General features: G+C 42.4%; 1 protein-coding gene across 6 annotated transcripts in view; it reads right to left on the bottom strand.

The window, feature by feature from the left end:
* Positions 1 to 3,157: 3,157 nt before the first annotated feature.
* Positions 3,158 to 12,316, bottom strand: part of igsf9bb (immunoglobulin superfamily, member 9Bb) — a 186,446-nt gene continuing 177,287 nt past the window's right edge. For 5 of the 6 annotated variants that reach the window (XM_029690794.1, XM_029690796.1, XM_029690795.1 and 2 more), the window contains 3 exons: positions 9,364 to 11,019; positions 5,984 to 6,114; positions 3,158 to 5,160 (listed from right to left, as the gene is read on the bottom strand). In XM_029690794.1, the coding sequence (XP_029546654.1) occupies positions 4,946 to 5,160; positions 5,984 to 6,114; positions 9,364 to 11,019 (2,002 nt within the window). In that variant the 3' untranslated portion in view covers positions 3,158 to 4,945. Of the gene's footprint in view, positions 5,161 to 5,983; positions 6,115 to 8,193; positions 8,240 to 9,363; positions 11,020 to 12,316 lie in introns of those variants that run through there. The other variant, XM_029690799.1, reaches the window with a different exon arrangement.

Here is a 12,316-nt window from a genome sequence, read left to right as displayed (position 1 = left end):
CTGATTAAAGAAGCAATAAAACGGTACTTCTTTAGACAAGATGAGTATCTGGAGCATCAGCATTTGTGGGTTCGATTACAGGCTCAAAATGGCCAGAAACAAAGACTTTCTTCTGAAACTCGTCAGTCTATTCTTGTTCTGAGAAATGAAGGCTATTACGCCTCACAAGTCCTCAACTGGCAGCTTCATTAAATAGTACCCGCAAAACCCCAGTCTCAAAGTCAACAGTGAAGAGGGGACTCCGGGATGCTGGCCATATCTCAGACTGGCCAATAAAAAGAAAAGATTAAGATGGGCAAAAGAACACAGACACTGGACAGAGGAACTTTGCCTAGAAGGCCAGCATCCCGGAGTCGCCTCTTCACTGTTGACGTTGAGACTGGTATTTTGCGGGTACTATTTAATGAAGTTGCCAGTTGAGGACTTGTGAGGCGTCTGTTTCTCAAACTAGACACTCTAATGTACTTGTCCTCTTGCTCAGTTGTGCACCGGAGTCTCCCACTCCTCTTTCTATTCTGGTTAGAGCCAGTTTGCGCTGTTCTGTGAAGGGAGTAATACACAGCGTTGTACGGGATCTTCAGTTTCTTGGCAATTTCTCGCATGGAATAGCCTTCATTTCTCAGAACAAGAATAGACTGACGAGTTTCAGAAGAAAGTTATTTGTTTCTGGCCATTTTGAGCCTGTAAGCGAACCCACAAATGCTGATGCTCCAGATACTCAACTCGTCTAAAGAAGGCCAGTTTTATTGCTTCTTTAATCAGAACAACCGTTTTCAACTGTGTAACATAACTGAAAAAGGGTTTTCTAAGGATCAATTAGCCTTTTAAATGATAAACTTGGATTAGCTAACACAACGTGCCATTGGAATACAGGAGTGATGGTTGCCGATAACGGACCTCTGTACGCCTATGTAGATATTCCATTTTAAAAAACCATCTGTTTCCAGCTACAATAGTCATTTACAACATGAACAATGTCTACACTGTATTTCTGATCAATTTGATGTTATTTTAATGGACAAAAAATGTGCTTTTCTTTAAAAAACAAGGCTTCGTTTTCAAAGATTTCCATTGAACCTGGCACAGGCTAACAAAGAGCCCACAGAGTGTCCTATTTTCTTGCATGGAACAAGATGTTTTCTTTTTGTTGTGAGTCCTAATTATTCACATGTCCCTTGGCCCTCACCAGCCACTAAATTCAGCACCAATATCAACGCTGTTATTTCAGCAGAATTAATGACTTGCCCGGAGTAGTTCTCTGATACTGATGACAGTACTGTGACACTGCAAGTTAGAAATACAGTCAATACTAAGTCAATGGGTGATCAAATCTGCCATAAGCTTCCAGTATCAAAATCACACAGCCCAACTAGACCTAACAAACTTGTCAAATTGTGATAATAATAAGGATTCATAGCCAGAATAGGAATTAAACTATAATAATATTCCCTTTGAAAGTATTACATTAAATAATAGCTTGGCCATTTTCACAACAAAAGCATCTTAAAACAAACATTGCATGTAGCATTAAATATTACATATTCTTACTAGAACTGGACAATAGTTGAGAGATGATACTCTTTAAAGTGTAAGTTACCTCGACAATGATATTAATTGTTCCTTATCTGAACCACTGCCAATTGCTTTGGCGCAAGTAGTCACCCTTGTGGAAAAAGTGTTCTACATAAATACGATTTTCATTTATGAAATCCAAAATATTATGTAACTGCATGCATATATTGTCCAATTTATTTAAAATATATAATTTCATAATACATTGGACAATATATGCTATAATTGTATGTACAATATATATAAATATATTTCATATTATAGAACATGTTCCTTGCATTTTGGATCTTCATTTTGATATAATTCTTCTGACGGAGGGTTTGAAAATAAATGGCCATGACATAATAAGAAGATACATATTTTCTTGCAAAACATTTGACATATTTCTGAACGCTACAGCCATAACAAATCACCTTGATTTTGACTTCACGTGTACAATTTGTGTTGAAATATCTACCTTTCAAACAGTTGAATTGATTAAATCTTTACAGCTTCGATAAATCCTGTTGGATCAACACAAATTAAGGAAGATTTCAAGATCACCAGAGAATAGTATGCTAATTATTGAAAGTATCATCCTATACTGACAACTGTGTCATTGTGTTTACAGGTGCAATGTTGGGGATTAACTGATTATTAGAATATCCTGATCATGCTGTCTGCACCAAAGGTAACTTTAGGGTTCAGTTTAGCCACAAATTGGTAATAAACCAGCCAAGTCCTGTACTGTCAAACTAAAAATCAAGAAATGGTGGCCATTTGACACAAAAAAAGTCCAACCGAACACACTAACCTGTCTCCATAAAACCACAGTATAACTTTGAGACTTTCCTCTTTAGCTAAGTTTTTGTCTTCATTTAAATGTTTAAGGTACACGACTTGGCATCTAGCCCTCCACAATATGTAATATGTTTATGCTGTAAAATACATACGCGGACAAAGTATAAAAGTTCAACACACCAAAACATAAATGAAACATGAGCATTGTCATCCATGATTCAGACTCAATCTACACATCCTGCTTAAAAAGCACCAAGATGGATGTTGAAAGGCGTATGTACAGAGCATGTTGTTTAATGGTTATACTGCACCAACCTTAAAACATCAAGTATGATCAATTACAGTATCATTTCAGATTGGTGGTATAGCTGTCATTCCTCTGAAATTGCTCATCTCTCTGAAAGTAGCAATACCACTTTCAGATTCAATGATCTTGTTAGCACCTGAAGTTGCAACTCTAAAGTGCCTTTATTGTACAGTATCAATAAGATACCCAATGAGAGACTTTGCTGGAAAGTATCGGCTTGCTGGAGATTTGTTAATATACCCGAATCTAAGTGCTAGCTTTCCATAATTCAGAGACATTTCAAATCAACAGTGAACCAAACGGTTGAACCAAAACATATGAACAATAGGTCTCAGGTGCACAGCAGCACCTGTGTTCCTACATGTATGGGTGAAAACATTCCTAACACCCCTCTCCTTCTCTGACCATCACCAGATCACCCCCCCCCCCCCCCCCCCCCCATTGTCATGACACACATGGTTCAGCTTTAATGAGGCCAGATATGTCTATATCTACATGATAATGAAACATGTCGATTTATAAAAAAGAAGCACCCTTCAATGACAGAAAAACACATTTTAGAAAATAAAAACTTGAACAGCTCTGCGTAGCCCTGTTATGCCACAAGAAGCCCCTCCATTGATCTTTCTATAGGGGAATAGACAACATTAATACAAGCACACAAAGAGAAAAAATGCCAAGGCTACAAATACAGGAAATGGCCAACAAAGGCAGTTACTTTCATAAACAAATAGAAAAAATAATGAAAAAAAAAACTAAACCGAAGCAGGCAACCAGAAGATGCCCTATAAAGGCCATCATAAGCCTTTCGTTCATTGAATCAGGCCCTCTCATATGAATGAAAAAAATACTATAGTATACTATGGCACAAAATCCTATCCTCCTCTCAGTACAGTACACGTTGTTTTTATTGATTAAGGAAGTTGTAGTATTTTTGGCATTACTATAGTACTTTTTAAATAGGAGATGGAGCCCTCAGAACTACTACACAAGGCTACAGTAAGTGTGCTAGTAGAAGTGAAGATGGCATCAAATAAAGAGTAGTAAAAGCCAAGATTTTTCTCCAGTGCAAAATCCTTTCCCAGACAATGAGACACACCCAAAGTCCAACCTGAATAGTAACTAGGGCAGTAGCATGTGTTGTATAGAATGTGTGAGGTTGCATGTGTGTGGTTGCATGCCTTGAGTGGCATACAGTACAGTACACTTCTGTTTAAATGGAGCCTAATCCCAACTTAATCCCTTCCCCTCGCCCTATTCAGAATAGATCTATGAGCCTATGTGCTTAGTTTTACGACAGATCTTCCTCACAAGGGGAATTACTGACCATGCCTTTATGGGGTTAAGTGATAATGAAATGGAATTGATGTTTATACAGAATAACTAAAATGTACAAATTACCTTCTAAATGATTCCAAGAGAATGATTGATGGCAGAAACTGTTTGTCCACAATATATCATATACTGTATGTAAAGCATAACATGCTCCATTTCCCTCATAGCCATTATGAACACCTCATTTATGGTGTGTCAAAAGACCAGAGACAGATTTTTGATTAGCATGATATCATTCTACAACTGTAAGTAGACCTACATCAACCCAACCATATTATGGTATATATATTGTGACCAGTTGGATTTTTACATTCAGAATTATTCAAATTGGAACAAAAAAATGCTTAAATAAGTCATAAGAATAATAAAAACATATGCCAGTACAGTTGTGTTCAGCTAGCTGAGCCTTGTCATTGCGGTGCCATGTCCTGTGCTCTGAGGTATATTTTGTAGGACGTAAGTGAGAACCTTGTGTGGATGGGATGAGTCTCTGGGAAGTGATAGAGGGCTGGCAGAGTGAGGCAGGTGAGGATACTAGGGTGAGCAAGGTGCTGTAAACTGAGACCTAACTAGGCTTCATGGGCTGTTTTGACACTGGGGCCATGAGCTAAGCCTCTTCTGCAAACAACAAAGTAATACTGTAGTATAAAGATGAGATAGAAAATGAAAACCTCAGACACATGCATCCTTTTCTAAATGGTTAGAAAATGTGTTTGAAAATAATAAATGTTGAAGCACACAGTATTGCTTTCCTCAAATTAAATGTTTTGCACTGGAGTAAAACTTTTGAAGACATTGGATAGCCACCGTTTTAATTTCAATTTCTTAAAAAAAAAAATTAAACCATTGATTGATGCTGGGAAATGAGCAACATTTTAGAATGAGGGGTCATTTTCCAGGTGGGGTTTTGTGGCATTTTGGGGAAGAGTGTAACCTGACTCCACCACAGGCTCAGAGGAAAGTGACATGGTCTGGGTCCATGTTGTCCATGCTGGCCAAAATGGCCTTCTGGTCCTCCCGGGGCGGGCGGCGGAACAGCAGAGCGGAGAAGCGGGCATACGGGTCCTGTCTGATGGGCCGTTTCTTCTTCTTGCGGAGGTAGAGAACTTCTTCGGGCTGGAGTACCTGAGAGGTGTAGTCCTGCTGGGTCTGAGAGGTGGAGACACCTGGAGGATGGGAGGGGGATAGCGACAGGCAGGTCAGAGGTGAGAGAGCCTTAGGTCAGGATAAGAGGGCAGAGGTAGAGAATAAGGGTCCTGGGTGCTATCGGACAGACATTGGGCGGGAAGGTAAGGAATGCAAAACACACAGGAAACAATGGGTCAGAAGACAGGGTGGTTGAGTTAGAAAATGAGCTCAGTTCCAATCCAGGGTAAATACTTTACACTGTACCACTCCCCATACCATACCGCCATGTATGGTTATTTGTGCACAATACCCTTGGAAAGTGGATACTTATCTTAGGAGGGTTCAACTAAGTTCATGAGTTGGAAATGCAACATGAATAAGTGAGACATTGAATTGTATGAATCAAAAGATAAATGCTGTTATCTGATCATCTACAGTCATTTGATACCGGTGTATGACTATAATTTCTGTCATGATTATGGAGAAAGTTGGTGTCAAAGTTAGGTTTCTGGAGAATTGCAGAACTCATTAGGGAACTACCTTGGTGTTCCCACCACTACGACAGAGTAATAGAGATGAGGAAAGTATCACACCATACTACCTTATCACACCATAGTGACGTGCCGCTCAGTAGATAGCACAGTATGACGCATATATGTAATCTGATTGACGCCTGTGAAAGAGGAAGTCCCTGATAATCCTGTTGTGATCAAGTCTCTCAAAACATAGATGGCTAGTGAAAACAAATTTGAGTCTGCCAGACACAATATCTGTCAAATACGTGGTATGCCTCAAAATGTACACGTTAATCAACCAGTGTCTTACGTCAGGACCATACGCCCACAATGTCAGAGGCCTCACCTGTTTTTCTTCTGGACTTGGAGTTGTTGTTGTTGACCACCATCATCTTCTTGGCCTTTTTAATACGTTGGTATCTCAGTGCATCAAACCTCTCAGACCCCGCAGGGGCACTCGGCGCACCTCGACGACTTCTGAACAAAAAAAGGAGGGAGAACACATGTAACCCTGAGGAACTTCTGTCGAGTGGGCCTTTCCTTCTACATGAGGCTCTAAAAGTTCGAGAACCAAACCTTCTGAAGTCAGCTTCACATTACCTAAAGTTTGGAGCAATGTGACACACCTGAGGTTTTTGACTGAACCAAGCTAATAGTTTGGTCAAACAAAATCAAGAGGAATGTTTGTGTGACTTGAATCTACAGTGTTACTGTATTTTACACAATCTGTTCTATGATTTGTTGAATCTGAAAATAACAGGTGCAAATTTGAAAGAATATTGCAATTTGGAGAACATGAATGAGTATTCTCAGCCATCTCTTCCGTCTGCAGTCTTCCTATCCAGATACCGAGGCACTTTAAAACGGCAGCCCACAGATTCTGCCACAAACACAACAGGTTCTCACAAGGCACGGAAAACAAATAGCATTACAAAAGGGGTTGTCCTCCAGCTGTGGCTGCAGAGAGAAATTGAAGGCTGTTAGTGGAGGGGGGAAATCACAGCTGAACGACAAAGCATCATCAATATATGTATTCATAGACATGGATACTGTCTACAATGGGCTTCACCATGCTGACAGGGGGAGAGATGGCGGGAGGGGAAATGGCTACTTGGGAACAGTCACATAACGAAAAGTAAGCCAAAACCAAAACTAAGCACTCGGACAACAAATGTAACAAGAGATTATTCAGATATTTGTTCTTAAAAATAAAATAATGAATAGCAATATTTAGCGATGGCATGCATGGCAGTTTGCACATGGAACAGGACTTTAAAGGGGAATACTGTGAAAAGCACTTCATAGGGCTGTGGTGTGGACCTAAAAATTCTACTTTCCCCACAATATCAAGGAAGTGCATCAACAGTTTTGGAAGGACACTTGCTTCACCTGGTAGTGAGAACTGTTCTGTAGTCCAAGCTTACAAGTGTAATTAGGTTATTTGCGTGCTTTGTTTCATACTGACTGGAGCGAAGGGAGTTCAGACGGCTAATCACATAAAATATTTCCTAAGAGTATAGATCCAAAATATTTTCATTCGGTGTCATCATACAGAAACACCTTGAGTAAGAAAGGATAATATGTCTCCTGCTTGAGAGGAATGCTAAGACTTAATACGTTAAAGAGGACCTAACATAGTGCCCATTGCCATAAGACCAGACGAGAGAGTTACACTACAACACTCTTAGAAAAAAGGTGCTATCTAGAACCTAAAAGGGTTATTTGACTGTCCCCATAGGGAAAACATATGAAGAACCCTATTTGGTTCCAGATAGAACCATTTTAGTTCCAGGTAGAACCCTTTTGGATTCCATGAAGAACCCTTTCCACAGAGGGTTCTACATGGAACCCAAAAGGGTTCTATCTGAATCCAAAAACAGTTCTACCTGGAGCCAAAAAGGGTTCTCCTTTTGGAACCCTTTTTTCTAAGTGTGTACAGCCTGGACAACCTATAATATACACTTGGGTAGGCTTAGAAAAGGGCTGTTACAATTGTCATCATATTTGTCAGATAAATATTGTTTTCCTCTGATATCTACTACTCATTCTTACTGAAGACACAAAAGAAGGAACAAAAAGAAGGATAAGTGCAGCTAAGCTGCCAAGGTAACACCATCATACAGTACATCATAATGCTTCTATAGTCAAAAGAACAGACAAACATTTTGTCTGGGGCTTGCTTGTGCAAGAACTTTCTTGCAGCTTTTTTTGTGTACACGTCAGCTGTCATGGTAGTAAATCAAAACACTCCTCATCGAAAAATGACAAGTGTTGTTAGCATACATCTCTCAAGCATGAAGTTGTGTCAGGGATACGTGTCTAATCTCCAAATCTATTATCATAAAAGGTGACATATGCATACTTATGTCAGAATGCATACATTATTGAATACTGCAGAACTCAAAATGCATAGCTACTTTGAAAAAAAATGAACTTGACTGGAGTAACAAACTTAACAAAGCAAGACCCAATGACTCGTATTCCCCTTTAAAGGACGAGGTGATTCAAAGCCCCACCTGCTGCCCCCCCCCTTTCAGACATGGATCCAACCCTTACCTATTGTGGTGTAGAGGACCTGGTCACAACAACGCTGCCCAGATAGCTGAGATCAATAAAAAACAAAGCAGGTAAGACTCCAGGAGCCATCAAGAACGACCAACTGCCCCTAATCAATAATGATGGAGACATTGCAACACATGAAAGCGGACAGATCCCTGCAACACACTTCGCCCAACAAGCCTCCCCTGGCAGTCAGACCTGGGGGTGTCCTTGGGGCAATGGAGGGGTGGGGGTGGGGTTGAGGTGAAAGGTTCAGGGAAGAGGCGGTTCATGCAGTCAGGTTACTAAGGATGATGATGGGCCCCCCTGTGCCTGCTGAGATGGACTCTCCTAAAAGCACCCTCTGCATTATAAATAAGGAGTCCTAAAAGGCCTAAGAGTTAGACACAGCAATGGCGTTTGTTTTGTCTGAGAGTCAATTGGGATGCACATATGGGATTCCTCCTGTTGGGTGAAAGCAGGGTAAAGCATGAAACAAATGGAAAACCAGGGATCCTGTGGTGATGTCTCTCTTATTCCAGGCTTTTAGGGGCTTGTATCAAACAAACTGCACAATGCATTTGAAATGGTTTAGATAATAATGGCAGTTTCTCCAAAGACTTGAAAGGTCTGTAAGGTAATCAATCTGTGAAGCAAAACATTTATCTTCTCAGGTCACAAAGTGGTTGTTCCACCAAGTCAGAATTTAGAGGAAAATGTGCAAATCGTGATTTGTTAAAAGACAAGTTTGGTACAGTACTTGCTTCACAGATTCCATGGATGGATATTTGAAAGTTGATTTCTGATATGAAAAGCAGCGTTAATCGATTTGAGAATGACAGAACTCCTAAGCCCATCAAATAAATCTATACAGCAAAATGCCATTGCAAGAAATAATGTAAGAGTCCCCGGTCAATTTGTCGTCAAGAACTCGATCCCTTGATGAAATCATATCTCAAGTCTAAAAACAAGAAGCAATCAATCTTTACTTAAAAAATGTTTACATTGATATAAAGTCCAACCCCAATTTGACCCTAATTACCCCAATTGTCCTGACAAGTGCATTTAGTAGAACCATAATGGTCCTCAATGTCACTGTGTTCAGAACACAAAGCATCCCTAACATTTTAAATAAATGTATACTGGCGCAGATAAGTAAATCCCTCCCTGAAGGCCTAGTGCACCTACCCTGAAGCTGACAACTGGGGTGGAGAGGGCTCACACGGAAGGACCTCCTCCTCAGTTCTCCTCTGGGATGGCATCTGCCCAAACATGTTGCTGCTTTCCACGGGGGGTGATGGGGACTGGGACGGGTAGCTTGTGGCGGAGGTGGCAAAGGCCATGTGGGAGCGGTAGCTGGGACTTGCCCTTCTGCTACCCTGGCCATGGGCGGGAGAGGATGAGGGAGAGGACCTCCAGGAGAAGCTGGCTGAAGAGGGGGGAAGCAGGGTAATCTCAGACATCTCTGGAGGTATGGAGGGCTGGACGATGCTGGGACGGGGACGGGGTCGCACTACAATCTCTGGGGAGCCCTCGTGGGAACTAAGGGGATTCTGGGTGAGGGGCGAGAGGCGGGAAGGTTGGAGAACCATGATGCTAGGCTCCATCCTACGAGCCTGCCTGGGGCTGAGCCGGGGGGTGGGCTCGAACCACCGGGTGTCCAAGCTACTGAATGTGCTAGGGCCACCCATGTGGGCTGCTGGGTCGAGGTAAGGCAAAACTGGCACACCCATACCGTGGCTTGTGTGTCTTAGCTGCCCTAGACTCTGCGCCTCTTGCATAGCTAAACGCCTGGCTGGAAGGCCCCGAGACTTGACCGTGCTGGGAGACTTGCCTGGACGGCTCTTTGGGGCCTCAAGCTGCAGGACACTGGGGTATGAGGGCACCTGGAGGGAGGAGGGCTGGAAAGCAACAGGGGGAAGAACATGGGGAGGAGGAAAGAAGGGTTCCCGGTGGAGATGCAAAGGGTGGTGGGGTGGAAAAATGAAGTGGGGCCCTTCCAGACCCGCAAAGGGGAAATCGGGTCTGTGCCAGATCTCCGGGGAGCGAGAGGAAGAGGTGAGCGTCAGGGGAATAGGGAAGCTTGAGACGCCATAGTGTAGAATATCTCCTTCCCCCATCTCCTCAGGGATGCAGGGGTGACCAAAGGGCCCTTCGGGGTGGTAAGGGGGGGATGACATGACAGAGCTCAGAGGGCTGGTGTCAGGCATGTAGAAAGGGGGTGGAGGCTCGGGTTCCCCAGGGCTGCTAAGGTAACCGTAGAAGTGACCGTGGCCATGGGAGAAGGCTCTGTGGTGCAGGGAGCCTCGGATCTGCCCTGTGGCCTGGAGCCGACTGCTCTCCATGATGGTCATACCTTCCATGGGCCTCTGGAAGCGGGGGCTGTAGGCCGGTGGTTGCAGGTAAGACTCCTGGCTGGAGATTGGGGAGATCTGGTGAGGTCGAAGGGTTGCCATGACAGGGGGCATGGGCCCGGGATCGTCGTTCTCCTCGTCCGACTGGCGGAATTCGGGATAGAGGTCCGACTCTTCGACAAAGGGGAAGCCCTCGATTCGCCTGGGCTTGATGGACATCATCTCCATGTCGCTGGGGTCCATGACGAAGCGTCCGTCGGGGCCTCGGCTGATCAGCTCGATGGGTGTGGTTGCCTCCGCTTCGTACTTGGAGACACTGTACTTTTTGCTTGTTATTGCTCGCTTGGTTTTCTTGTACAGGGAGAGTTCTTCCTTCTTCGCAGGACTCTGAGGGATTTTCTTCATGCTCATGCCATGGCCGTCCTCTGAACCCTCCGATGGTGGTTCCATGGAACGCATACTCTCCGGACTCAACTTACCAGAGGAGGACCTGAGAAACAATGGAAAGACAGAAGGCCGGTCAATGTTTGCTCAACGACCTCCTTCAACTTGACTCGGCAAACACCCAAATTAAGCCCCTCAGTCGATGCTTTTACTGTCAGGCATCATTTTAGCTGAAAATTACAATCAAATATATGAAATAAAGTCTCCAGTAAGAGATGACATGCCATTCATCCACAAAAAAAGACTTTTCAAAGAGCCATGCTTTAGGTAACAAAATAAATATCAGATTATGTGCAGTTACAAGTTTAGTTTGAGCCTGAAGTTCAATTGGGGATTTCAGACACTGCTACCATGCACCAATGATTTGATCTGACAAAGCAGGGATTGGATGTTTATCATTTGGTTATGAATAGAGGATGGATATGGAGGGATCATGTGCAGCTGCAACTTTAGGGTTTTGGACTGATCTCCTACGCAACGTCATACATTACTTGATATGCAGACACTATTGAGTTATACTGTAGGTGCATGGTCTTGGTAGGGAGTCAGAAGATACACTGAGTAAAGTCTCCTTGGTGTACATGGTTAACAGACTATGTTGTCTAGTAACATTCCATGTGCTCAACTGCATCACTTGAACAGCTCATGAGGAGACTGTGCTGATCATGAATCATGTCTGATTGAGTAATACATTTCCATTGTACAGTATATTTTTCTCAGTCATGGTAGTGTAATTGATGTGAAGTCAGTCATAATAATAAAGTGTATTTCAGTGGAATAACAATGCTTAATGTGTTTTCTGTATCACCTGACATTTCCATTGACTTTTCATAAACCTATGATAGAGCCAACCAGCGGCAATGACTAACATGCCCTCACCCCATCCACACACTCCCATTGCCCAGACACCGCCATCCTTAGGACTCAGTTGACCATCTTTAGCAGTGGGCATCCGTCCCTTTTTCCATCCTTTTTTCTGGAAAAGTCTTGTCATTACTCCAACTTCCCTGGACCACATACTCTCGAGCCTCAATCTCACTATATGTATTTGTTGTGGCTATATTTACATGTTATCTGAATTTCAAATTGTGCTTTGAATATAAGGCAAACTTTTCAGAATATCAACTTAGAATACAGTAAATTCTAAGGTCATCATTGTAGAAATCTGACTATATGTATTTTATTAGTATGGGTTTTATTCATTTGGAAGAAATGTGAAATACCATTTAGTCGAGAGAGTATTTATGTTACACCAAGAAATGAGGAATAACAAGCATTTTCCAGAAAACAAGAGAGCAACATCAGGACGTTTTAATAATACTTTATTCTGAGTACCAAAATAC

The sequence above is a fragment of the Salmo trutta genome, chromosome 15 (genome assembly GCF_901001165.1).
Source record: "Salmo trutta chromosome 15, fSalTru1.1, whole genome shotgun sequence".
In the NCBI taxonomy this organism is placed as follows: Eukaryota; Metazoa; Chordata; class Actinopteri; order Salmoniformes; family Salmonidae; genus Salmo; species Salmo trutta.
Note: the sequence above shows the minus strand (reverse complement) of the source record. Positions and strands in the feature narration are given on the sequence as shown.